The sequence below is a fragment of the Nelumbo nucifera genome, chromosome 1 (assembly GCF_055504915.1).
Source record: "Nelumbo nucifera cultivar China Antique chromosome 1, China Antique-T2T, whole genome shotgun sequence".
NCBI classification, from domain to species: Eukaryota; Viridiplantae; Streptophyta; class Magnoliopsida; order Proteales; family Nelumbonaceae; genus Nelumbo; species Nelumbo nucifera.
Window position 1 is genome coordinate 22517381 of NC_142649.1, and position 26257 is coordinate 22543637.

The 26257-nt window shown below is 40.8% G+C and overlaps 1 protein-coding gene across 1 annotated transcript; it reads left to right on the plus strand.

The window, feature by feature from the left end:
• The first annotated feature begins 820 nt into the window (after positions 1-820).
• LOC104605792 (proteasome subunit beta type-3-like) lies at positions 821-26257 on the plus strand. The gene is made up of 7 exons (XM_010270686.3): positions 821-955; positions 1054-1235; positions 1335-1442; positions 4966-5055; positions 6313-6397; positions 25000-25094; positions 25819-26257. Exons 1-7 carry the CDS (start codon positions 950-952, stop codon positions 25865-25867), a joined length of 615 nt encoding a protein of 204 aa, XP_010268988.1. The 5' UTR covers positions 821-949; the 3' UTR covers positions 25868-26257.

Sequence of the window (26257 nt, forward strand, 5' to 3'; positions counted from 1 at the left end):
TATAAATTTATTAGTTTTATTATTGAGTAAAAATAAAAACCTTCTTGCCCAATTTTCTTGGTCGGGCTTTGGGCTCAGAACTAGGCTTTGGATTTATATGAGGGTTGGGCTTAGGCTCAAGATCTAAGTAGGGTTGTTAATGGTCGGTTCTACCTGATTGTCCAAACCGAACCAAACCAATTATGTTGTTTCTGGTTCAATGATTTTGTCTTGATTAATAATTGGATCAATTTTGGTTCTTACCAGTCTTGAAGTGGTAATTTTATTAAAAATAAGATTTTTTAATCTTCTTATAATTCTTATCATATTTTATGTTTAAAATGGTAAATTTGATATTTTGATATATAATATATAAGATAATATTAGTTAAAAATGTGTACTTGATAAACATATAAATAATTTAGTATTTTACTATAATTTTTATTAAACTTATATTATTGAAATTTAAATTTTAAGTTATTATTTAAATAAATAAATATAGTTTTTAGTTTAATTAGGTCTAACGGGTTCGAATCCGGTAGACCCAACTATTAACTGGGACAATTTTGACTATGTGATTTTTCCTGATTAATAATCAGTTTGGGATTGGGACCACTGACCAAAAAGTCAACTTAATATAGAGAAGGCCCGACCGGAACCCGACCCGTGAATGGCTCCATGGTGGACCTATATCAGTGTCCAACCCAGCCCATTGGACGATATATCCAAAAGTCGCGGAGCCCATTTCAATTTGGTGCGAACCGGACGACTCGATCTAAACAATTCTAACGGTTCGATCTCCGGTCTGGTTGAAACATAGTCTTGGAGGCTGGAGTGACGAGCAAGTTTTCCGACAGAAAATGCAGAGTGTGGGGAAACCACAGATCCTTCGCTAGTTTCTTTGTGCCCAAGCTTCTCTTCTCTGCTATTCAGACCCTCTTTCTCTGTTCTCTCCCTGTTTTCTGTCAACATGTCGGTAGGTTCGGTCTTCCATTGCCTGTATTTTTATTTCAAAACCCTAAAGTTTACTGCAACGCAATCAATCTCATCCGAGTTCGTTCTCTTTTTCCTCAGATCTTCGAGTACAATGGCAGTGCCCTTATAGCCATGGTGGGGAAGAACTGCTTCGCCATCGCCAGTGATCGGCGCCTCGGAGTGCAGCTCCAGACCATAGCCACCGACTTCCAGAGGATTTACAAGATTCACGATAAGCTTTATATTGGCCTCTCTGGCCTTGCTACCGATGCTCAAACTTTGTGAGTGTTCTTCACTTCAGTTTGCTTCTTATTTTCTTTTCCTTCTTATCTCTAAATTATTTTGAATTGGTTTCTCTGCTATGTTTATTTAATTTAAAGGTATCAACGGCTCTTCTTCCGTCATAAATTATACCAGCTTCGTGAAGAGAGGGATATGAAACCTGAAACATTTGCCAATCTTGTCTCCGCCATTCTATACGAGAAAAGGTTGGTCATTTAGTTTTGGTGCATTCGAGATAGGATTTTGGTGAATTTTGAATGGCTTATGTTGGAATTTACAGAATTTACGGTCCTTTCAAAAGCTGATTTTTTATGTAACTTTTATATCTGATTCTTGTGAATGGTAGTTGTTTGTAAAGTTCACTAGGTTTGGGTTGGCTGTTCTAAAGTGAAAGTGTATTCTCATTAATTCTATTTTATGTACCAAAATTTGGGGGGTTTGTATTTCTTAATTTATTTGTGATTGGATGGTAGTCTAATATCAATTGAGCTTACTATTAGAAAATGGGGTTAAGATTTTGGATTGAAAAAAATACATACTTTTATTTGGTGTTTTATTAGTCAATTTACAAAACACACAAACCATTTTTCAAAAGTTTGATAAGTCTATCCATCAAAAATGTTTGATTTAATCTATCAATTGGACTTACTTTTAGCAAGTTGGGTAAAACCAAACGAGGTTTAAGATGTTAGTGTTGGTGCAAATGTCGGTCATCCAAATATAGAAAAGTGTCATAAATTTTGTGTGCAAACATTGTAAAAAATATAGACATAGTGGAAACATTGTGAAGTATGCAGAAATGTACAGTGATATTTATTAGATGATAAAAGAAGCACAGATAAATCATTTTAGATTATTATAAAAAAACTATAGGTATTTATGATATCATGTATTTTTATGGTGAATTTTCTTTCTTTTATTAGCAAAATTTCCATTTATTATAAGAGAAATTATACAAACATGCTTGAGTTGCATGCCAATGGTATTTGTTTTCAGATGCCATGCATTTTTATGGTACTATGTGGATGTCATTCTGAGTTTTTCCCCTTAAATTAAATAAAAGAATTTTTTGCTAGAGAAAAAGATAAAATGGATACAAGCTCAGGTGATAAGATATCACTGAGCAACTGAAAAACCAACATCACTCCTCATCCCTATCAGAAACAGTGGCTCTACAATTATATAAAGAAAATAAGAAATCATACCAGAAATTCTGAGATAGTTTGGTTGATGCATTGGGCGAACAAGGGATGAATAGGGATCAATTATTTTTGGCTCAGTTGTAATGAGAAAGGCAAAATTGGGTTAGGTCACTGCTTTTTGGTCTATATATATGATGCTCAGCATATTATACGTGCCTCATTCTTTTCTTGTATCAATGAAGCTTAATAGTTACCAAAAGAAAAAGATGGAAACGGGAATCCCTGCATGGCTAAATCCTAACCAAAATCTTTAACCCACCCACAAGAAAACACAATTTCCTCAATGATTCAATCAATGCAACTCAAAAAAAGAGTTTAAGAAATCCTTGACCACGTTGTAACTAACTCCAGAAAGAAGCCCTGAGTAACAGTCTTTTCTTTAATCCAACCAGCAATACCTTACCCTTACCCACCACCACACTCTCTTCACTTCCTAAATCATCAATTTGTACGTTCTTAACCTCATCAAATCCTTTCAAAATCTGCAACATAAAGCACATGTTGGATTATGACATGTGGGGTTAATGGTTTTGAATCTTGTTCTTTCCTCTTCTAACTCCATAAACACTATTTTGGCATTCTCCTCGCCTTGTAGGAAAACTAATGCCAATTTCTTACTTCCCTCTATTTTTTTTGAAGATAAAACAAAATTCGTTGAAGAAAAAAGAAGAATACAAAGGAGGGTGACAAGTAGTCACCGAGAGAACAGCACAACCCCTGAAAGACCAGACCCAACCAATGAAAACAAGACCCACAAAGCCTGAATCACACTTGGCTTAAACAACAAAGGATAACCTTAGACTTAAATTTTGACCCCCGAAAGCCCCAACTGACCATAACACAAAGAAAAAACACCGCTCAAATCGAAATGCAATAAGAAATCCCCGAAACCCTCCCAAACTAGACCATGGACAACAATTTCAACCACAACCAACCCTCAAAACCCACTCAAAATCAGTTATTTGGTGTTTGATAAATTGACCGCTACCAGCTTACTCCCTGTCTTGTTGAGATTTTTGAGTTTCTTCACTTTTTTAACAGGCTCCACACCAAATGCACTTCCTCCCAATCTTGTAAAGGCTTTTGAAACCAGGAAACTTTGCTGGCACCTTAATCTTCTAAGGTTATGTTTGGTTTGAAGGAAAAGGTAAGGAAAGGAAGGGAAAGGTAGGACAAGGTTTGTAAAGGTTTCCCTACCTTTCCTTTCCTTTCCCTACTTTTTCCTTCAAACCAAACACAGTGTAAATGGCTTCATTGCATTCACATTCTTCTTAAGATCTTTGACCTTTAAATCACTACCATTGATTCTCTCCAACTCCAACACTGCATTCTTTTCGAACGTCTTGAACTCAATTCCCTCATTTCCTTCTCTATCAATCACTCCATCCAGTCCCATGATCCCAAATTTAACTTGAACCTCTACCCCAATATTGAAACCCTCACCATCATGGATCACCTCCTTTTCCGCTCTATCTCTTTCCTCCATCTCCTTGAATATCTTCCTTGCAAATCCTCCCTCCCCCTCCCCTGGAGAAAGAAAAAAAGAATAAACCAAGAGTTTTACTTCCACTTCCCTGTTCACCACCAGATCCATATTGACCGAGCCCTCCACGATGTTTGTTTCATCCAACAAAATTTTGTCTTCTTGAATTTCTTCCCCTTCATTTTGGGTTCATCTTCTTCCCTTTGACTTAGTGGTCTTGTTCTGTACTTTTGAAACCTGTTTAACACCACACTGCCTATGGCATTGCTTTTTTCAATCACTTTTGACTCCTCCGGTTCTCCCTTGCTGCAGAAGACTCTTCTGTGCTAGTCATGATCATCTCCTCTGCTCCTGAACCATTCCTGATGAATTCACTTCTGTCCTCCTTACCGCGTTCTTTCCGCCTTCTTTTCTGTTTCCAACCCTTCTTCCTTTTCTCTAGACTCACCTCTAACAGAATCAGCCACTCCTGCCTTTGGAAACACCTGTCTAGCTTTTTCTCTTTCAACCTCGTCACCACAGATTCTGCTTAATTCTTCCCTAGAAGGCGGGGCATCCACCTCCCAAGTAACCTCCACTTGACACCCTTATTTTTCAATTCTCCGATTCCCTACATCTTGTAGCGCAGCCTTCTATCCTCCTCAACCCTGCTGGTATCGATTTTCTTGCCCACCCTAACAGCTTTATTAACTCTACAAAATCTTCTTTTCCAACTTCTTCCCCCTCTCCAATTTCCACAATGTCACCACCCTACCTTTCACCGTCTTTAACCAAAATTTTCAACAAATCAGCATTAGGATAAGTATTGTGCATTGTGCTTTTTTTTCCTCTGAAAGCAGCTTCTCCTATTAAGAGCTCATGATTGAGCTCGAAATCTGCCAAAGCTTGCAACAAAATTTGTGATGATATATCATGCTCTTTACCACCATCACCATCCCCAAATGTAAACATGCTTTCAACCACCATATTCTCTGTTATGGTTTTTATAAGTGACATAGGTAAGACTACTAAAAGACAGGAAATATAACTATTTTGATTTTGCAGGTTTGGACCATACTTTTGCCAACCTGTAATTGCTGGGTTGGGAGATGATGACAAGCCATTTATTTGCACAATGGATTCAATTGGTGCCAAGTATGTTGATTTCTTTTCTCCATCTTTGTTTTGGTATTATTTAGAAGTTCCCTAACATGCTATAGGATGTTAGCAGCTATAAATATTTACATTATTTTTAACTTGTGTTCTAGAATCACATCTTCTTCTCAGCCAAAGCTTACTTCTGCTTTCAGAAATGCATCATTTTGATGAAATACATCTTCCAGGATCAGTGAAAACTTTATGTTGCCATCAATGTGGCATATATAAATCAACCATACTTCTGTTGCATATCTGTCAATGAGATGATATTAGATAGGCTCTTCTAGGCATATAACTCATCTAATCAAGGTTTTATAGTTCAAATTTGAACTAGATTTTGATATGGTTGAACACTAGAGTTTGAACTGAGATTACAAAATATATCATCCAAAAAAAAAATGACTGAGATCACAGAATAATGTCAAGAAGCTCCCTGAATTGTTTCAACCACAATATCAAATGCAGCATTACTTGACATATTCCACACCACCCTGGCCTGTTTTAACATGGTAGCACTTAGCATACTGTATTACATCCAACAGGATTAAAAAGGGTGCAAATAAGCTTTATCTGAGTAAACCATTAAATAAGAAAATGAGAATTGAGTTGAAGTTTTGAGAGATAAGGCGGCTTAGAGGACTGATAAGTCATGGGATCCCATTACCAGGCTGAGTCTTCTCTTCACTTTAGGGACTGAGGCTAGGAGCTCTCTTGGGTTTGGCAATCTTTAGGTGGAAGGGGATTCTCAGGTGGTAGTGGGTTGGATACAAGGAGACAACCATGTCCTTGGGAATCCAGATGTAACACCAGGGAAGCTAAATCCTTGGCAAGAAGCATATATGCTACTTAAGATGAGTCCAGAGATTAGCGTATATCATGGCAGTCATACTGGATATGGATGGTATAAATAGATATAAGTTATATTGGTGGTCTAATTCAGGGCAAGGGTCTATATTATGCATTTTCTTGGCCTGCTATTTTATGGGGAAATGTTAGTTGGGATAGTTCTTGTATCATTTGTGGGGGTTCATGTCACCGTCCTATTTTCTTCTAATATTTCTCTGATCATCTGTGGTTCACAGATGAGGAAATGGTGCATGTTGAATGTGGTTTACTATCGTATACTTTCAGTTCAACTTTTTAATTCGTATGAGGTTAATATTTTCTTAATTTACATTTTGTGGATTGGGTTTGATATTAAAAGCTCCTTCCCATGGATTGCTTAACTTATTTTGCTTGCATTGGGATGTGCAGGGAACTTGCCAAAGATTTTGTTGTTGCTGGTACTGCCTCAGAGTCTCTTTATGGTGCATGCGAGTCGATGTACAAGCCTGACATGGTTTGTAGCATATTCAGCTGCACTTATATTTACAAGCACAAAGTACTCGATATCTTTGGTCCATTCACAAAACCCCTCCACCCTTCCAACCCAACAGAGAAAAGAAAAAAGTTTATGGCATCTTATATTTGTAAGCCCACCAAGTGTCGGTTGGACCTGACAAATTATTGAGTTTCTCCTCATTGACATAGTAAAAATACAAAATTCTTGACAAGGTTAAACTAGAATCCATCTAGAACCAAATATGGCAAATAACATGCATTACAAATAGATGCACACTTACTATTTTACATATGAATATGCAGGGCGGAGCCAGGAATTTTTTATTTTATTTTGTTTTTTTTTTTTTTTTTTTTTGGGGGGGGGGACACGGGAGGAGGAGCAAAGAAACATGGATGAGGGCCAACCATCCATGGATATTCTGGGGGGCATGGGGGCACCATGGCTCCCTTAGGCCCTCCTAGCTCTGCCCCTATGAATATGGTTACTTGGTTTTGTCCATGTATTATTCTTCCATCAAGAATGCTTGTCTTTTAATCTGTCAAGACAACCTGCATATGTTTTTTGACTTCAAATAAGTTTTTCCCTTCATCTTTTCTCTTTAACAATGAATTGAGCATGGAGGAAGAGCTCGAGTTTGTTAGTTGTTCTAGGTTTGTAAGTTTATAGGTTTTATAGTGAGTGTTGTGGAGGTTGGGCGTATGGTGGCTCTCCTAGGTGTTAGGGTTTCATTGAATCTTGGCTGGTGTTGGTTGTTTGTCTTTTATGGCATGGTTGTCAAGGTGATGAGATGCCCTTGGAGCCTCACCTTGCCTAATCACCAAGCAGTTTTGTATATTGTGTTATAAAATGCTTTTGTATTTTTAATTTTGTGGGTTTATAATTATAAAATAGACATGGTTAAACTGAAATGTTCATTTTGTATGATTATATACTAATTTCTTTTTCGTTAGGGTTTAATCAACATAGACATTGCTAATTGCTATATTTAATCCTTAAAGACTTCAAAATCTGAACCAATAAGTAAGAAAAAACTTAAAATTTTGTCTAATCAACACATTTTCTTCTTCTTCTTCTTCCACCTTTTCTTTTCTTCTTTTCATATAACAAAAATAGGGGGTTCAGCTCCTATATTTTTTGAACTTTCTTTTTTCTTTTCTTCTTTTTCTTCTCATGAATATGTTGAGTTTCTATACTTTAACATGAAGTTTATACTTTTCTTATGAAAATTATGGATAACTATTAAGGAAATATGATCTTGGAACCTAGGGAACTACCCTAGGATATATGTCTTTTACTTCAAAAAATCTATTATGGTAGGAGCTGCCTAACTCAAGAGCTTCTTTGAGGGAGTTTAGACCTCCTACAGGAAAGAGAAGAAGAAGAAAAGAAGGGTTGATGCTCCAAAAGGTTATCCCCTTTACTATTATTCTGCTATTTATAGGCCTTACATCAGATGGGGAAGATTCTCAATTGTAACTGTTGAGTTGGGCCGATTTCTAGTTATTGGGCCTAGTTATTTATCTTTTATTTTTAAGTTGTTAAGTTAGGAAGTTATTGGGCTTTAGGCCCATTAGTTTATGCTTTTAAGTAGTGACCGTTCAGCTACTTAAGTAGCCACCCTACTAAGGGCATTCTTGTAATCTCTCATTCTTTTAATTTAAGTATATAATACAAAGAGGGGTTGGCGGCCAGAACTAATTCAATTCTGGGCGACATCTCACTCCTATTCTTCTCCTCTCTTCTTCTCTACTATTGAAACTTTTCATCTTCTTTCTTTATTCACAAGGAATTCATCTAAAACTGCAATCAACAATTTCTACTTGGTATCAGAGCGGGCCGAAGGTTCCTTGAGCTGTTCTATCATGTAGCCCTAGATCGGCCGTCTATATGGTGATTTGTGAGGTTGATCAAAGATCTTAGGTAAGCCCAATTTTTGGATTTTTTGGTGGATTTGTTTTGCCCTGTAGCTGGTTTAGGGTTTCCCATCAAATTTAGGAAAAAGTGGAGAAAGGGGGAAAGTCCTGTTTCTGTAGGACTCTTCAATTTTGACCTAGGAAGTGGTGCCCTAATTTTTTAGGGTTTCTTGGAGTTTTCTGAAGGGGGCGGTTCAAGTCCTGCCTGTTTTGGAGGTCTTTGGAGAGAGCAGCTGCCTCTTCTCTCTTTTCTCCCGTCCCGCAGAAAAGGAATCTTTTGTGGGAGGATCATCTAGGGCACTAGAAGTGTGTTTGTGGTACCAAAAATGATTTATTTCATATTCTTTCATCTTACAGTAACCTTCTAACCCTTTTTTGAGAATTATGGAGGGTAATAGAGTTGAAAACAAACCCGAGAGTGAAATGGGACCAGTGAGAGATGTCAGAGACCTTTTCGGGGCTGAGACCATTACTACAGTTAAGTTGGATGGTTCAAATTACTTAGAATGGTCACAATCTGCAAAAATGGCCCTTGGTGCTCGTGGGAAGTTGGGGTATATCATTGATGAGGAAGTGAAACCCGAAACTAACATCTCCTGGTGGGTACAGGAAAATTATATGATGATGACTTGGCTGTGTAATTCGATGTTGCCCCATATAAGTAAAAACTTTTTGTGGGCAAATACAACTAAGGTAATATGGGATGGGGTTGCAGAAACCTACTCATAGAATGTGAATGTTGCTAGGACCTATTAGTTGAGGAATCGGATTATTGCTACCAGGCAGGGAGATAGACCTATTGCTGTTTACTTTTCAGCCCTTAAAACCCTGTGGCAGGAGATTGACCATCTGGAGACAGTTGTTTGGGAAACCACTAAGTATGCAGTTGCCTATCAGAAGCTCCTAGAGAAGTATAGGGTTTTTGAATTTTTTGTTGGCCTTAATCCCGAGTATGATATTGCAAGACAACATGTTCTTTCTAGGGACAGTGTTACTCTCTCTTAGGCATATGCCTTTGTATCAGGGGAAGAGAGCAGGAGAAATGTGATGATGAAAATTTCTGGTTTTGATCAATCAGCCATGCTTAGTACTGTGAAACCTAAACATGGTGGAGATCGGGGTGGCAGTGAAATCAGGAAGGAAGATAAGAAGGATTTGATTTATGACTACTGTAAGAAGCCTAAACATAAAAGAGATACCTACTAGAGTTTGTTGTAATTGCTCACATGGCAGTCACTGGTGACATACCTGCCCCTCCTACTACAACCACTCTGGAGTTTGTTGTAATTGCTGCAGTGAGGGCCGAACTTGAGAGATATGGGTAGTTCCTGAATCAGCGGGATATTGTCAGTCCTAACTTAGTAACAAGTGGACAACTAGGTACAGGTGGTTCTTGTGGAGCATACTCTACTTCTTTTGCTCACACAGGTAGTTCACATGCCACTACAAACTATGTTTCTACTACAAGTAAGGAGGGACCTCCTTGGATTATAGGTTCTGGAGCCTCAGAGCACATGACCCATAGTTCCACTATTTTTTCTTTATACTAGCTCTGTTCTGGCAGAGACAGAGTCTCCACAGCTGATGGATCTCATGTTCCCATTGCTAGGAAGGGGTCTGTCAAGATTAATGATACCATTTCCCTACTCTCTGTCCTTTATGTTCCCAGATTGAGTACTAACTTGTTATCTGTTGGTAGTTTGACTAAGAACCAGAATTGCTCAGTAATTTTTTTCCTGGTCATTGTATTTTGTAGGTTTTGGATTCAAAGAGGACGATTGGGAGTGGTCGTGAAGTGAATGGAATCTACCTCCTGAATGTGCTTCCTCATCATCAGGGTCATCGTGTCAGCAGGGATGGTGAGTCGGGGTCCGTGAGTCAGATTATGCTTTGGCATAATCGTTTGGGTCATTTGTCTTTTTCTTCTTTGAGTTTCTTATTTCCAAAGCTTTTTGAGTCTGTTAATTTGTCCAGTCTGGAGTGTAAAGGTTGTCAGCTTGGAAAACATTGTAGACATTCCTTTAAAGCTAGTAATAAAAGATGTTCATCTGCTTTTGATGTTATTCATTCTGATGTGTGGGGACCATACCATGTTCCTTCTATGGGTGGCTATCGATATTGTCTTTTATTTGTGGATGATTTTCTCGATACTCTTGGATTTACTTAATGAGATCTCGAGATGAGGTACCATCCTCGGTTCGACAATTTCATCAGATGGTGCTAACACAGTTTGGGATACGAATAAAAGTGTTCAGATCAGACAATACCAGGGAATACTTTGAAAAGAACCTTGCTTTGTATCTGTTAGAATATGGTGTTGTTCATTAGAGCAGTTGTTCCTACAGTCCACAGCAGAATGGTGTTGCAGAGAGAAAGAACAGACACATTGTTGAGATTGTAAGAAGCATGATGATCATATCTACTGTTCCAGTTCAGTTTTGGGGTGATGCGGTTCTCAAGCAATCTTTCTGATTAATAGGGTGCCCTCTCGTATACTTGGATTCAGCATACCATTCAGTCTCATTTTCCATTTGGGGGAGATGCTCCATATTCCTCTCAGGGTGTTTGTGTGTTTGCTTTGCACATATTCTTGGTCTTCACCGCTCAAAGCTTGATCTAAAGGCAAAAAAGCGTCTTCCTTGGATATGCAGAAAATTAGAAAGGGTAATGCTGCTATGATCCAATCTCTAGGAGTCGGTATGTTACTATGGGTGTCACTTTTTTTGAGTCCATATCCTTCTTTTCGAAGGATCCTTCTCAGGGGGAGTGTTTTGGGGAAGTGAGTGAATAGTCTATTCCTCTTCCAATTCCAGTTCCTGTTCCACTCTTGTGTTTGATCCTCCTATGTTACCTACCTTACCGCCTCCTTTGCGCCCTGTTTCTTAGTGTTACTTACGACAGAGACTTCATAGGGAGGTTGATTCCATTACAGAAGAACTCTCATCACTTCTTGTCGGTTCCTTGGAGACTCTAGATTCAGTTGACACGGATTTAGGCATTTCTCTTGATCTCTCTACTGTTTCAGTTCCCATTGGTTCTACTAATCCCATTACAGATAACCTGGACCTTCCTATTGCTCTCAGAAAAGGGAAGAGAGTGTACTGTTCATTTTATTTCACAGTATCTATCCTACAATGGACTTTCTCCTTCCTATCGTGCTTTCCTTTCTTCTCTTGACTCTGTGTCTATACCCAAGGGTGTCAGTGAGGCTCTCTCCAAACCTGAGTGGAAGATAGCTATGCAGGAAGAGATGGAAGCCTTAATTAAGAATCAGACATGGGAGATTGTGGATTTACCAGAGGGCAAAGAGACCGTTGGATGCAAATAGGTTTACACAGTTAAATATAAGGCAGATGGAAGTATAGAAAGGTATAAGGCTAGACTTGTTGCAAAAGGGTACACACAGACCTATGGCGTTGATTACTTGGAGACCTTTGCACCAGTTGCAAAGATGACTTCTGTTCGGATACTTCTCTCTCTTGCTGCTACATACTCTTGGCCCCTGTTTCAACTTGACGTGAAAAATGCTTTCCTAAATGGAGATTTGCAAGAGGAAGTGTATATGGATCTCCTTGCTGGTTTTTATAGTGATGCTGAAAACGGGAAGGTATGCAGACTTAAGAAGTCACTTTATGGTTTAAAGCAGTCTCCCAGAGCATGGTTTGATAGGTTTAGGAAGGCGTTGATTGCTTTTGGCTACACTCAGACTCAATCAGACCATACCTTGTTTGTGAAGTGGAGGGGAACCTTGGTGTCAGTCCTAATTGTTTATGTGGATGATATTGTTGTCAAAGGAAATGACCTAAGTGAGATTGACAGTTTGAAGAATAATCTAAATAGAGAATTTGAAATTAAGGATCTTGGGGAGCTTAGGTACTTCTTGGGCATTGAAGTTGCAAGATCAAAACATGGAATCTTTATTTCTCAGACGAAGTATGTTCTGGATCTTCTACAAGAAACAGGGAAGCTTGGAACAAAGGCTGCCGGTACTCCTATTGATCAGAATCACAGAATTAACGCATCAGAAGGTGAGCTGGTAAAGGACATTGGGAGATATCAGAGACTTGTGGGGTGTTTGCTATATTTGTGTATGACAAGACCAGATATTTCCTATGCAGTGAGTGTGGTGAGTCAATACATACATGCCCCATGAGTCCAACATTGGGAGGCTGTTGACAGAATTCTTGCTTATCGAAAGGGACACCCAGGCAGAGGCATACTATATGCTGACCATGGACAGTTGAAGCTAGAGGCTTATACAGATGCTGATTAGGCAGGATGCCTTGATGACAGGAAATCTATTTTAGGAGTCTGCACCCTTGTTGGGGGTAATCTAGTCTCGTGGAAAAGTAAGAAACAGACAGTGGTGGCAAGATCAAGTGCAGAAGCTGAATACAAGGCCATGACACATGGAGTTTCAGAACTTCTCTGGATCCGCTCCTTGTTAGGAGAGATTGGTGTAGAGGCTGAAGAACCTATGATGCTGTACTGTGATAATCAGACAACAATTAACATTACCCATAATCCAGTTCAGCATGACAGGACAAAGCACATTGAAGTGGATAAACATTTCATAAGAGAAAGGGTAACTTTTGGGGAAGTTTGCCTCTCATACATTGCTTCTGATTTGCAACTTGCTGATGTTCTCACAAAAGGTGTTGCAAGGAACAAGCTGGAGCATGATCTACGCAAGTTGGGAATGTGTGACATTTACTCCCAACTTGAGGGGGAGTGTTGAGTTGGGCCGATTTCTAGTTATTGGGCCTAGTTATTTATCTTTTATTTTTAAGTTGTTAAGTTAGGAAGTTATTGGGCTTTAGGCCCATTAGTTTATGTTTTTAAGTTGTGACTGTTCAGCTACTTAAGTAGCCGCCCTACTAAGGGCATTCTTGTAATCTCTCATTCTTTTAATTTTAGTATATAATACAAAGAGGGGTTGGCAGTTAGAACTAATTCAATTCTGGGTGACATCCCACTCATTTTCTTCTCCTCTCTTCTTTTCTACTACTGAAACTTTTCATCTTCTTCTTTCTTTGTTCACAAGGAATTCATCTAAAACTGCAATCATCAATTTCTACTGTAACTAACTTGCTGGCATGGTCCCCTCACGTAGGTCTTTGGTTTAGGCTGCATGGGTATCACATTGATGGGCCAATTGGTGGTGTTGGGCCTGGCTGTTTTTCTATCAACTCCTCCCTCGAGATTCACCTTGTCCTCAAGGTTGATGTGGGGAAATTCTTGTTGAAGGCGAGAATAGTCTTCCCACGTTGGTTCATCGACAGGAAGGTGGCTCTACACAACCAAGGCTTCTTCTATGTAGTATTTCCCCTTGCGAACCCAACGGAAGTCAATCAGCTTGCTGGGTTCTACAATCATATTTTTCTTCCTCAGAGAAAGTTGGAAGAGTGGCCTGAGTTTTCTCTATGCTACTAATGTGTTTCTTGAGCAGGGATACATGGAAAACTGGGTGGAGCTTGGAAGAAGGCAATAGTTCCTACTTGTAGGCAACTATGCCGACTTTTTCAAGGATCTTGAAGGGGCCATATTATTTGGATGCCAGTTTTTGCCAAGCACGCTTAGCCATTGAAGTCTATCGGTAGGGATGCAGCTTCAAATAAACCATGTTGCCGATTTGGAGTTCCAATTGGCGATGTTTGCGATTGTAGGTGGCCTTCATGATTTGTTGGGCTCTCTGTAAGTTGTTTTTGAGCTCTTGTAAGATTAAATCTCTGCTGGAGGGGTATTCATCCACTGCCACCACTGAGGTAGAACCTGACTCGTATGAGAGAACAGCAGGAGGATCTCTTCCATACAACGCCTTGAATGGTGTCATTCCTGTGGTCACATGGTAAGTGGAGTTATACCATAACTCAGCCCACGGTAACCATTTCAGCCACTATTTTGGTCCCTGCCCGGCGAAGCACCTTAGATAAGTTACAATGCACCTGTTAACCACTTCCGTTTGCCCGTCAGCTTGGGGGTGATAACTTGTGGAATGTGCCAAATGGGTTCCCTGGATTTTAAAACTCCTGCCAAAACTTTCCCATGAATATAGGATGCCGATAAGAGATAATAGATCTTGGAGTCCCATGCAATTTGGTAACGTCTCTAACAAACAAGTCTGCTACTTTGGCTACTGTGAATGGGTGAGATAGAGCGGCAAAGTGGGCATATTTGCTGAGCCTATCCTGGGCATATTTGCTGAGCCTATCCACCACTACCATTATTATTGTCTTGCCTTGTGAGGGTGGGGGACCTGTGATAAAATCCATGGTGAGATCCCCCAGACTTAATCGGGAATCTTGAGAGGTTGAAGAAGCCCTACGGGTTGCTGAGTACCATATTTCTGCTGCTGACAAGTAGGGCAGCTGGCCACAAAGTGTTGGACATGTTCCCTCATTCCTTTCCAATAATAGTGAGTGGCAATGTGCTAGTAGGTTCTCAATATGCTAGAGTGACCGCCTTCCGAGGAGGAGTGGAAAAGCTGCCAAAGCTCCATTAGATGAGGAGCTGTTGGTGGTAGGACCAACCTTCCTTTATAGTGTAAGGAGTCCTTCATCGAGTACCCATGCACTTGGGTTGGATCTTTAGCCCATTTCTTCTTAATGTTCTCCAATTTTGGGTTGGACAAAGCCTCCTGCTTAATCTAAAAGGGGGTAAACAGGTTTGGACTCGCCCAACAAATGCAGCTCTTCTTGTTTTGATAGTGCGTCTGCTACATGGTTGGAAGCCTCGGTTTTGTACTCTATTGTGTAATCAAACCCCAGTAGTTTTGACACCCGTTTTTGTTGTTCTTCTGTGAGGATGTGCTATTCCAACAGATATTTAAGGCTTCACTGATTTGTCCTGATGGTGAAGCGCTGGCCGAGGAGATAGTGTCGCCATTTGAGCACCACGAAGACCACTGCCATTAGTTCCCTAACATAGGTAGACTGATTTTGGGCTCGGGGGGTTAGAGTCTTGCTGAAATAGGCTATCAGCTTGCCCCCTTGCATCAATACATATCTGATGCCGGTACCCGAGGTGTCGCATTCAACAACAAAGGGCTGGTCGAAATCGGGTAAAGCCAATGTGGGTGGAGATGACACAGCTCGTTTAAGAGTGCCAAAGGCGTGTTGGGTTTCTGTCATCCAATGGAAGGTGTCTTTACGCAAGAGTTGGGTCAGTGGGGCAGCTAACAACCCATAATTCCTGATGAATCGTTTGTAATATCCAGTTGGGCCCAGGAAGGCTCATAACTGCTTGACTGTGGTGGGTCAGGCCTAGTGTGCTATGCTGACCACTTTATCAGGGTCAGCCTTCACCTTCCCTCCTACCATGTGCCCCAAGAAGTATTGTAGCCTTTCCTGTCCAAACACAAACTTGGATAGCTTGGCCGAGAGTTGATTTTGCCTTAGCACATCCAGGGTTAGTTGCAAATGTAGGAGATGCTGTTCCCAACCAGGGCTATAAATTAAAATATCATCAAAGAACACCAAAATGAACTTACAGAGGTGGGGCCTATAGATGTCGCTCACGAGTGATTGGAATGTCGATGGAGCATTAGTCAAACCAAACGACACAACTAGGAACTCGTAATGACCATCATTAGTCCGGAAGGCCGTTTTGTTCACATTGTTGCTGTGAACCCGAATTTGATGGTAACTTGACCTAAGGTCCAACTTTGAGAAAACTCGGGCTTCACATAGTTCATCTAACAACTCATCAATCAAAAGGAATGAGAAACCGGTCTTTGACAGTGATAGTGTTCAAAGCCTAGTAATCCACACAAAACTGCCGTGTGTTGTCCTTATTTCTTACTAGTAGAACTGGAGAGGAATAAGGGCTATTGCTGGGTTGGATGAAGTCCTTCTGTAGGAGGTCTCACACCAGGTTTTCAATTTCTTGGCCTTGATAATGTGGGTACCAGTAAGGCTTGACATTTGCTGGTGCTGCACTGGGTAAAATGGGGATCCGATGGTCTTGAGTTCTTTTTGGGGGAAGTCCCTGCGGCTCCTTGAAAACATCATGAAACGTGGCTAGTATTCCTTGTAGTTGGGGGTCTCAGTGGCTTGTGGGGTTGTGGGCTTCGGTGGTTATGGATTCCAGGACCCAAGAGCATTAAAGTGGACCTATTAAAGCCCCAACTGGATTTTAGTAGGGAGTTAAGGGTTGTCGGTTGTGGCTCCAACAACCTAGACCCGCTCAGGGTGATCGTTTGGTCCCCTCTTTGGAACTCCATGGTCAATTTGGACCAATCACAAATTAAACGCCCCAACTAGTGCAACCACTGTACTCCAAGCACAATGTTGGCCCCACTGAAAGCCAACGTGTACAAGTTTACCTGAAAAACCTTTCCTTGGATGATCAAATCCAGCCCTCTACAAATACCTTCACATTGTAATTGATCTCCACTGGCCACTTGGACATTGAACTTTGAGGTGGGTCTAATGGCCAATCTCAGTTGAGTTGTTAATTCATCAGAAATAATATTCATAGTACTTCCACTATCTACCAAGATGGATACCTCTTGACCCTTTAGTCGGCCCACAATGCGCATGGTTTGATGTGAAGTGAGCCCAGTGAGGGCTTGCAATGATATTTCAGGTGGGCCTAGCCCAAAAATCATATCAAGGTTAGCTGAGTTGTCTTCATTAATTTCCCCCTCTAAATTCTCTCCCTCCTTTGACCCATCTATTTGCAAAAGGAAGGCCTGTTGGGCCTTACATTTGTGACCTGGGCCGAATCGTTCATCACAGTTGTAGCATAGGCCCTTTTCCGTTCGGGCTTGCATCTCAGCCCATGTGAGTCTTTTGTAGGGGACATTTGGCTGAAATCCTTGGACCTCAAGTTTAGGGGAACTTGGAGTAATTAGGTTTGGGCTAGTTCTTTCATCAATGGTTGCCCATAGTGGGTGTTTTCAGTAGGGAACCATGGGGTCGAACATGGTGTCTTTTAAGTCTGCCCAGCTTCTCTTTGTACAGCCTGGCTAGGCCTATGATGGCCATTACAGTGGGGGGTTGCATGGATTTCACCTCCACATGAATGTCGTTCCTCAATCCCCCAACAAAGCTCCCCAACAGGGCGCTCTTCGGCCACCCTTGAACCCTGGAGGAGAGGCGTTCGAACTCCACCTGATAGTCACTCACAGACCCGGTCTGGCACAACTTGGCCAATTGCTCATCATTGTTCTCGAACCTAGTGGGTCCAAATCACACACAAAGGGCTTTAGTAAAATTCGCTCAAGTCACTTGTGGGTGTGACTGATGGAACCACTGGAACCAGAGGATAGCTTCTCTTTCTAGATGTATTGTGGCGATTGATACCCTTGTCAATCGAAAGTCAAGTAAAGAGAGAGAGAGAGAAGAGAAGAGAACACAGCCGAATGGTGGGTGTGACACCTTGTGTTAGTCGACACCCTAAAAGATATATTTATATTAAAAGGTAAAAGGACAAATCTGCCCTTAATGTACAAGAGAAAGAGAATACAAAGGAGTAAAATTACAAAAATAGCCCTACGACTAGATTTCATAGTCTCTACAACCCTCTGATTCCCTGGTGTCTGATGGTACTCGAAATACCTTTCGGCTCTAGATTCCACTCTGATTGCTGGATTAACTACTACCTCTCCTTCAGCTTCATTGTTCTCGTTGATGGGTGCCTTTCCCAGTTTGGCCAGGACTGCTGTGAGGGCTGCCTTGATTTCGGTGAAGTCCCCTTCCAGATTCTCAATGCGATTGTCATTGGCAGAGGATCTGGTTCCAACCATGTCGTCGCCCAGGACTGGGCTCTGATACCACTTGGTAGGAGCTGCTTACCTCAGGAGCTTCTTCGAGGGAGCTTGGACCTCCTATAGGAAAGAGAAGAAGAAGAAAAGAAGGGTTGATGCTCCAAAAGGTAATCCTCTTTACTATTATTCTGCTATTTATAGGCCTTACATCACATGGGGAAGATTCTCAATTGTAACTAACTTGCTGGCGTGGTCCCCTCACGTAGGTCTTTGGGCAAGGCTGCATGGGTATCACACTGATGGGCCGATTGGTGGTGTTGGGCCTGGCTATTTTTCTATCACATTGCCTAGGGTCAAATTTTAGGTTCTTTTGGTGTTAGGACCTACTTTTTCTGCAAAGCTCATTTGCACATTCCCTTTTTCTTTTAATACATTTTTTCTTAACTATTAAAAAAAGGGTGGGGACAAAACGAAACCTCATACTGACACAAAAATTAATCAGGGCATAGATATAGTTCAAAATAAATAAATTGTTGGATTGAAGTCTTTGTATGTATGAGTATTCGGCTGATAAGAGTTCTTATTAGCCTATACTTAAGTTTAAGTTGTCCTGTACTGGGCCTTTGTTAATGGGCCTAATCCTGTTTAATGTTTTAAGTTGTCTGGGTGTCCCATCACTAATCAGGGGCATTCTAGTAACTTCCTGTATCATTGTACTACACCATAATATAAATAATAGTACTGTCGACTGAGCAGATGAGTTCGACATTCCTGCCTCTCTTCTTCTTCTTCTTCTCTTTTCTGCTACTTCGGCTACAGTAATTTAGCTTTCATGGTATCAGAGCATTAGCTTCTTCCTGGTTTCAGCCGGCACACACTCTCTTCTCTTGCTGTCTTTTCATCTTCTCTCTTCCTTTTCTAGGTTGCTGTAGTGAAGACCCTGGTTTCGAACCTAGGGTTTCTCTTGGTTGTAGGACTCAAGGGAAGTAAAACCCAGAAGTAGATGTCCTACTAGGTTATTTCCAGCAAATAGTAGCTATTTGGCTACTAAGAGAGGTCTGTGTAGGACAGACCTAGTTGAGGACTGATTTCAGCAGTCCTAGCACTAGCCGAAAGGGGCTTAGCTACTTCTACAGTTACAGCTTCGGTGCTCCAGCAAGACTCGCACAGACTTAGCTTCTTCTACAGAGCCCACTGTTCACTTGCTACTGTTGTAGCCTCGAACTGTTCACTCACTACTGTACCCGAACTGTTGCAGTTTTTTTTGGTTCAGCCCAAGTGAAGTCTATCTAGTGTTCTACCAGCACTGTGAACACTTCTACCATCATAGCAATGTGGCAAACAGCTCCAAGTTTAGGGTGGTTATCAGTTCGAAACCCCTCACCACTGCTGTGAGATTACCTAGGGAGCTGCCAGCTCCAGATTGTTCAGCACTGTGAACCCTAGTTGAGGACTGATGTTAGCAGTCCTAGTATTGGCTGCAAGGAAGGGCACTCTCTTTACAGTTGCAGTACTCAAAGTTCAAGTGGAGTCTGCATAGCACAATAGTTGAGAACCCTTAGCTTCAGGTCGGTTACCAGCCCAAAACTCCTTGCTCGCTGTTGTAACTGAACTGTTTCAGAACTGTGACAGTCTCGGCAAGTCTGAAACTGTGTCGAGTGCTGTCAGAACCTGCTGTGATCATTTCAGCTAATCAGATCTGCTCCAGAACTGGTTCAGAACCTTCAGAACTGCTTCGGCTAGTCTTAATCAGTGTCACTTACACAGTGGCTGCAGTCAAGATGTCTTCAATACCCAGAGATGTTTCTTCTAGAGATAACAGGCCTGCGGCAAGTGGGAATTTTGTCGCCAGCAACAATGATGACAATTCACAAAATACACCAACAGTGTCTTCTTCTCCTATGGGACAGGTTGTTGATTCCTCTGGAACTAGTACATTGGGCTTCACTGCTAGTGAGGTTGAGATCCTTAGTAGGGCATTAGCCCGTCTAAGAAATAATTCTTTTGCTTCTACATCTCTTGCTAGATCAGGTACAGCCTCTGCCTTCAGTGCCACTGGCTCTATTGACTCTACTTCTTGGGTTATTGATTCCGGTGCTACTAACCATATGACACATATGTCTTCCCTATTCTCTTCATATCATTTGTTGTCTGGTCAGGATAAGATGAGAGTTGCTGACGGGTCTTTCTCCACTATCTCTGGAAAGGGAATTGTTGACCTAAGCAAGGACCTCTCTCTTAAATCAGTTTTACATGTTCCCAGTTTTACCTCAAATCTCTTGTCTGTTTCAAAACTTACCAAAAATTTGAACTGTAGTATAACCTTTTTTCCTACTCATTGTGTCTTCCAGGACAAATTGACAAGGAGAATGATTGGGTGCGGTCATGAGTGTGGAGGCCTCTACTACCTTGATGCAGACATCGGCTTAGCCTTACAAGCATCTGCTGCTAGTAATCCGGAAAGTGTGGAGTCAATAGCTAAGCTGCATCTTTGGCATGCTAGGCTAGGTCATGTGTCTTTCTCCTCATTAGAAATGTCGTTTCCCGAATTGTTTAAGGGCATTCCAAGTCAGAGTCTAACCTGTGAAGTATGTTAAATGTCAAAACAATGTAGAGCTGTGTATCCAATTTCCAGCAATGAAATTTGTGCTCATTTTGATTTGGTTCATTCTGATGTCTGGGGCCCTTCACCCATTGTTTCCTTTGATGGCTTCCGGTACTTTATCAGTTTTATTGACCACTACTCTCGTTGTACATGGATCTACCTGTTAAAAGGACGGGATGAAGTACCACGGATAACCATGGCATTTTGCAAGATGATTGAAACACAGTTTAATAAGAAGATTAAGCAATTTAGGTCAGACAATGCTGCTGAATACTTTGAAAAATCCTTGAACTTATTCCTGGAAGATGCTGGCATACTACATCAGTCATCCTATGCTTATACTCCTCAGCAGAATGGAGTTGCTGAGTGCAAGAATAGACATCTATTGGAGACAGCTCGAGCCTTACTATTCCAACACAAAGTCCCCAAGCAATACTAGTCTCAAGCTGTACTTTCTGCATCATATCTGATAAACCGGATGCCATCTAAGGTGTTGGGTATGAAAACCCCTTTCTCTGTTTTGTGCCCCACTCTTCCAGACTTTCCCCTTCCTCCTCGGGTCTTTGGCTGTATATGTTTCATACATGTGAAGGATCTAAAGAAGACTAAGCTAGATCCTAAGGCTACAAAGGGAATATTCTTGGGGTACTCTCCTACACAAAAGGGTTACAAGTGTTATGACCTTGTCTCCAAGAGAAAGTATGTCACCAAAGATGTGGTGTTCTTTGAGTCTCAACCCTATTTTCAGTATTCTCAGAATCCTCTTCAGGGGGAGACTAGGGGGTCCTCAACCTCATGACAGCAACCAGTTGGACTCGGATCAATCTGTCTCTACAATCCAAGGTAATTTCAACTCTCATACTTCTGATTTGGATCTTCCTATTGCTCTCCGTAAGCCTATCCGCTCTTGCACCACCCGGCACCCCATTGCTGATTTTGTTTCTTACTCACATTTATCTCCTGCCTATCACTCCTTTGTGTCTGCTCTTTCCTTTGTGCGTGTTCCTTCTAGGTACTCAAAGGCTGTGTTTGATCCAAGGTGGAAAGAAGCTATGAATGAAGAGATGAAAGCCCTAATGAAAGCAAGAACTTGGGAATTAGTGGATCTGCCAGAGGGGAAAACCACTGTTGGGTGCAAGTGGGTGTTTACTGTAAAGCACAGGGAGGACGAGTCCATTAAAAGGTACAAGGCCAGACTTGTGGCAAAGGGGTTTTCAGAAAGAAGGGATTGACTACAAAGAAACCTTTGCCCCGGTAGCAAAGCTCAACACAATTCGGGTTCTATTGTCACTAGCAGCAAATTTTTCATGGGAACTTCATCAGCTGGATGTGAAGAATGCCTTCTTAAATGGTGACCTTCATGAAGAGGTATTTATGGAACCTCCACCAGGCTATGACTTTAGTAGAAAGGTGTGCAAACTGAGGAAAGCATTATATGGGTTGAAGCAATCTCCCCGTGCATGGTTTGAGAGTCTCTGTGGGGCCATGAAGAAAGTGGGGTACACTCAGAGTGGTGCAGACCATACCTTGTTCATAAGGAGACAGGATAGCAAACTTACTGCACTCATTGTTTATGTGGATGATATGGTAATTACCGGGAATGACTTGGAAGAGATAAAAAGATTGAAGGAGTTTCTAGCTTTTGAATTTGAGATCAAAGACTTGGGTCATTTGAGATATTTTCTTGGGATTGAAGTTGCCAGGTCAAGAGAGGGAATCTACATATGTCAGCGGAAGTATGTTCTTGACCTCCTAGAGGAAACAGGCATGATGGGGTGCAGGCCAATAGATACTCCAATGGAACAGAACCATGGCCTGCAGGAATCAGTAGGGGAGGACTACTATGATAAAGAGAGATACCAAAAATTGGTAGGGAAGTTGATATACTTATCCCTCACTCGGCCAGATATTGCTTATGTTGTGCATGTTGTCAGTCAATTTATGCACTCTCCAAAGATTCCTCATATGAAAGCAGTTGAAAGGATTCTCAGGTACTTGAAGACTTGCCCAGGGAAGGGAATTCTCTTCAGGAAAAACAATAGAATTGAAATTGAAGCCTACACTGATGCAGATTGGGCTGGGTCGATTGGAGACAGGAAGTCAACCTCGGGTTATTGTACATTTGTGGGAGGAAACCTGGTCACATGGCGCAGTAAGAAGCAGAATGTAGTGGCTAGATCAAGTGCAGAAGCAGAGTATCGAGCTATGGCCCATGGGGTTGCTGAACTCTTATGGCTCAGAACTCTTCTTAATGAACTTGGCATTAAGACTGAAGGTCCTCTCAGGCTGTATTGTGACAATAAAGCTGCCATCAACATTGCCAACAATCCCGTGCAGCATGACAGGACAAAACATATTGAGATTGATCGGCACTTTGTTAGAGAAAGAATTGTCTCGGGTGAACTCTGTGTGCTTTATACTCCATCTGAGATGCAAATTGCGGATGTACTGACTAAAGGGCTGGCAGCAGCAAAGTTTAGGGACATGCTTGGCAAGCTAAACATGATTGATATCCATGCTTAGCTTGAGGGGGAGTGTTGGATTGAAGTCTTTGTATGTATGAGTATTCGGTTGATAAGAGTTCTTATTATCCTATACTTAAGTTTAAGTTGTCCTGTACTGGGCCTTTGTTAATGGGCCTAATCCTGTTTAATGTTTTAAGTTGTCTGGGTGTCCCATCACTAATCAGGGGCATTCTAGTAACTTCCTGTATCATTGTACTACACCATAATATAAATAATAGTACCGTCGACTGAGCAGATGAGTTCGACATTCCTGCCTCTCTTCTTCTTCTTCTTCTCTTTTTTGCTACTTCGGCTACAGTAATTTAGCTTTCATAAATAAATAATTTAAATTGAAGATTATTACCGGATACCATGTTAAATAGGTTTTGATTCCCTACTACCATGAAATTGTGAAAATGATTTGCAAATCAAGTGTAAACTTTTGTGCTTGTGGGTATTAAACCTTTCCAAGGAGGCAGTTCCCAAATAAAAAGTGGAGAGAAGATTGGCTTCTTGGAAGGCTAAATATTTATCATATGGGGGCAAACACTGTTAAGGACTGTTCTCTCTTCCATTCCCATGTATTTACTCTTAATGTACTCAATCCCAGCTAGCATGGCATCTAATTTAGAAAGGAAGATGCAAGATTTTATGGAGGGGTTGGAAGGATGGGAAAAAAAAGTTTAATGTGTTCAATTGGGGAAAAGGTTTGTAGGGCAAGGAAAGCTGGAGGCTTGGGAGTGAGAAAGTTAAAGTGGATGTAGCTTTATGGGAAAGTGGGTTTGGAGACTGAACAAGCAGAATGGGGAGCTATGTAAGGAGTTCTGGTTGGGACCCTGGTGTAGCCAATCACACTTATTGGTTCTCTGTTTGGAAGGGGTTAAGACAAGCCACAGAGAATTCAGTAGAGAGGTAATGTATGCAGTAAGGAATGGACAAAGAGTAAAATTTTGGAAGAATTGTTGGTGTGGAATCAGACCTTTGAAAGATGACTTTCCATCCTGGTACAAGCTAGCAACAAACAAAGAGGCACAGGTAGCTGAATAGTTTTCAGAAAACAATGTAGTCAGGGTGTTGACACCACAATTTAGGAGGCACTTAAATGATTGGGAAGTTGAACATCTGCTGATGGGCCTAATACAGTCATTGTACAACACCCACATAGACCCTGGCAGAGAAGATAGGAGTGACCTGGGAGAAATCTGGTCAGTTGTCAGTGAAGTCCTTCAACCATGTGACATCTCAAGGAGTCTGTGGCTTCTCATCTGATGCTGTATGGAGCAAATGTGTACCTTCAAAAGTGTCTTTTTTTGTTTGGACAGCTAATATGAAAACATACAAAGGAAAGTCTTTCTAACTGGCTCAAATGTCTTAAATCTGTTTTCTTACTTCCCAGAAGCCATGAACACATGCATTTTAAATAAGAATAAACCAACGGCTCATTTATTTCCTGTACTTGGATCAAGGACAACAAAATAAAGTTTGAAAATGGAAATGGTTGAAATGTCTCCACTACAATTCAAGCAGTTTATAAGTATCTGTTAAAAGAGATGAGGGTTATTGCTTCCAATTTTCATGGCCTTGACCTAGTAGTAGGATATCTTAATACAGGAAACCTTTTTGGGGCTATAAGTACCTAATACAGGGAAAGAAACATAAAGAAAGGCAGTTGGCCACATACAAAACTCGAGCTGCTCCTGTTAAATAAAATAAAAAGAAACAATCAAGTGAGTATGATTGTTTTGGTGTCATCTGAGCTAAACATCTAATGCTTATGTTATGGTAATAGCTTTTTGGCTATTATTATTGGTAACTTTATGTTGCGGTAATAGCTTTCTGATGATCTAATTTGTATTTGAAATGTTCAGGAACCAGAGGAATTATTTGAGACAGTCTCTCAGGCATTACTTTCATCAATGGATCGTGATTGTTTGAGTGGATGGGGAGGTCATGTATTTGTCATGTAAGCCCTTTCCTTTCACTCCAGATTTGCTAACCACAAACTGTTCCCACTTCCCTGCCCACAGAACAACATCTCCCCATGAATGACAAGGGGGATATTCCCAATGCACAACTGTAATGTCCTGTGGGTAGCAGATTCGAGCCCCTTCCCTTTATTCCTGGATGCTTTTGTTTTCTTCATTAATATGTGATATGGGAAATGCTTCTATGCTAGAGATAAAAGAAGAAAAAATCAATGTGCATATTGATAAAAAAAAAAAAAAATCAATGTGCATCATAAAGTTTGTGATGGCATTAATTTCTTGAGCAGTCTTTATTCACCATTCTATCTTTGGGCTGCATAGTATTACCAAAATTGGCCTGCAATCAGTTGAGAGTTATCTCATGAATGTTGGCTATCCAAATGATGGTCCAGTTTTCCTGGAGTGGGATGACTGCTGATTGATCAACAGTCTTAATGATCTTGTAATCCAATTCGTGATGGTCATTGATGACATGAGCAACTCTGTTCTCTCCAAAAACCTCAGCTCCGAAATAGATTGGAACATCTGGTACTTTTCTGCTATATAGAATCAAGATATGGCCTATCTTGATTGATGAAACATCTCCATTTACAATACATGTAATGATGACTGTCTGGAAATCTTGAAGGCAGTAGGTTCACAAGGCTTATATATATACTTATTTGTAAACTCTCATTATACCCTTTTTGCCTTTTGTTGCAGTACACCAACAGAAGTAATTGAGAGAACCTTGAAGGGGAGGATGGATTGATCACAATTCATTATAGACCTGAAGGTTAATGTTCCTATTTCCAATGCAGTGTTCTTTATGTTTTATTTCCAAGTACAGCTACACATGAAGCCTCTTTTGTTTTTGAATTGGAGACAATCTGCCTTTAGGGATTCAAGGCATTAACTTCCAGCCACCAGCTTTGTAGGGGTACTTTCACTTTGGCTCTTCGCCCCAAAGTTGATTTTCTTCATTCAGGGATCAAACTACTATAAGACATTTGTATGTTTCTTTTACCATTAGGATGGATAATCATTTTTCGCATTTGAATTGTTACTGGTTAAGGGTTACCATGAGGACTACCAATAGTTCTACTAAGCGCTGTTGACACTCGAATCTTTAAGTTATTAGATGGTTCGAATTATCCTGTTA

What these genes read in the sequence shown, in the direction of transcription:
- LOC104605792 (XM_010270686.3), top strand. An exon ending in GCTACCGATGCTCAAACTTT is followed by an intron (nt 1,236 to 1,334) that starts GTGAGTGTTCTT and finishes TTTAATTTAAAG; the next exon opens with GTATCAACGGCTCTTCTTCC. An exon ending in ATGGATTCAATTGGTGCCAA is followed by an intron (nt 5,056 to 6,312) that starts GTATGTTGATTT and finishes TGGGATGTGCAG; the next exon opens with GGAACTTGCCAAAGATTTTG.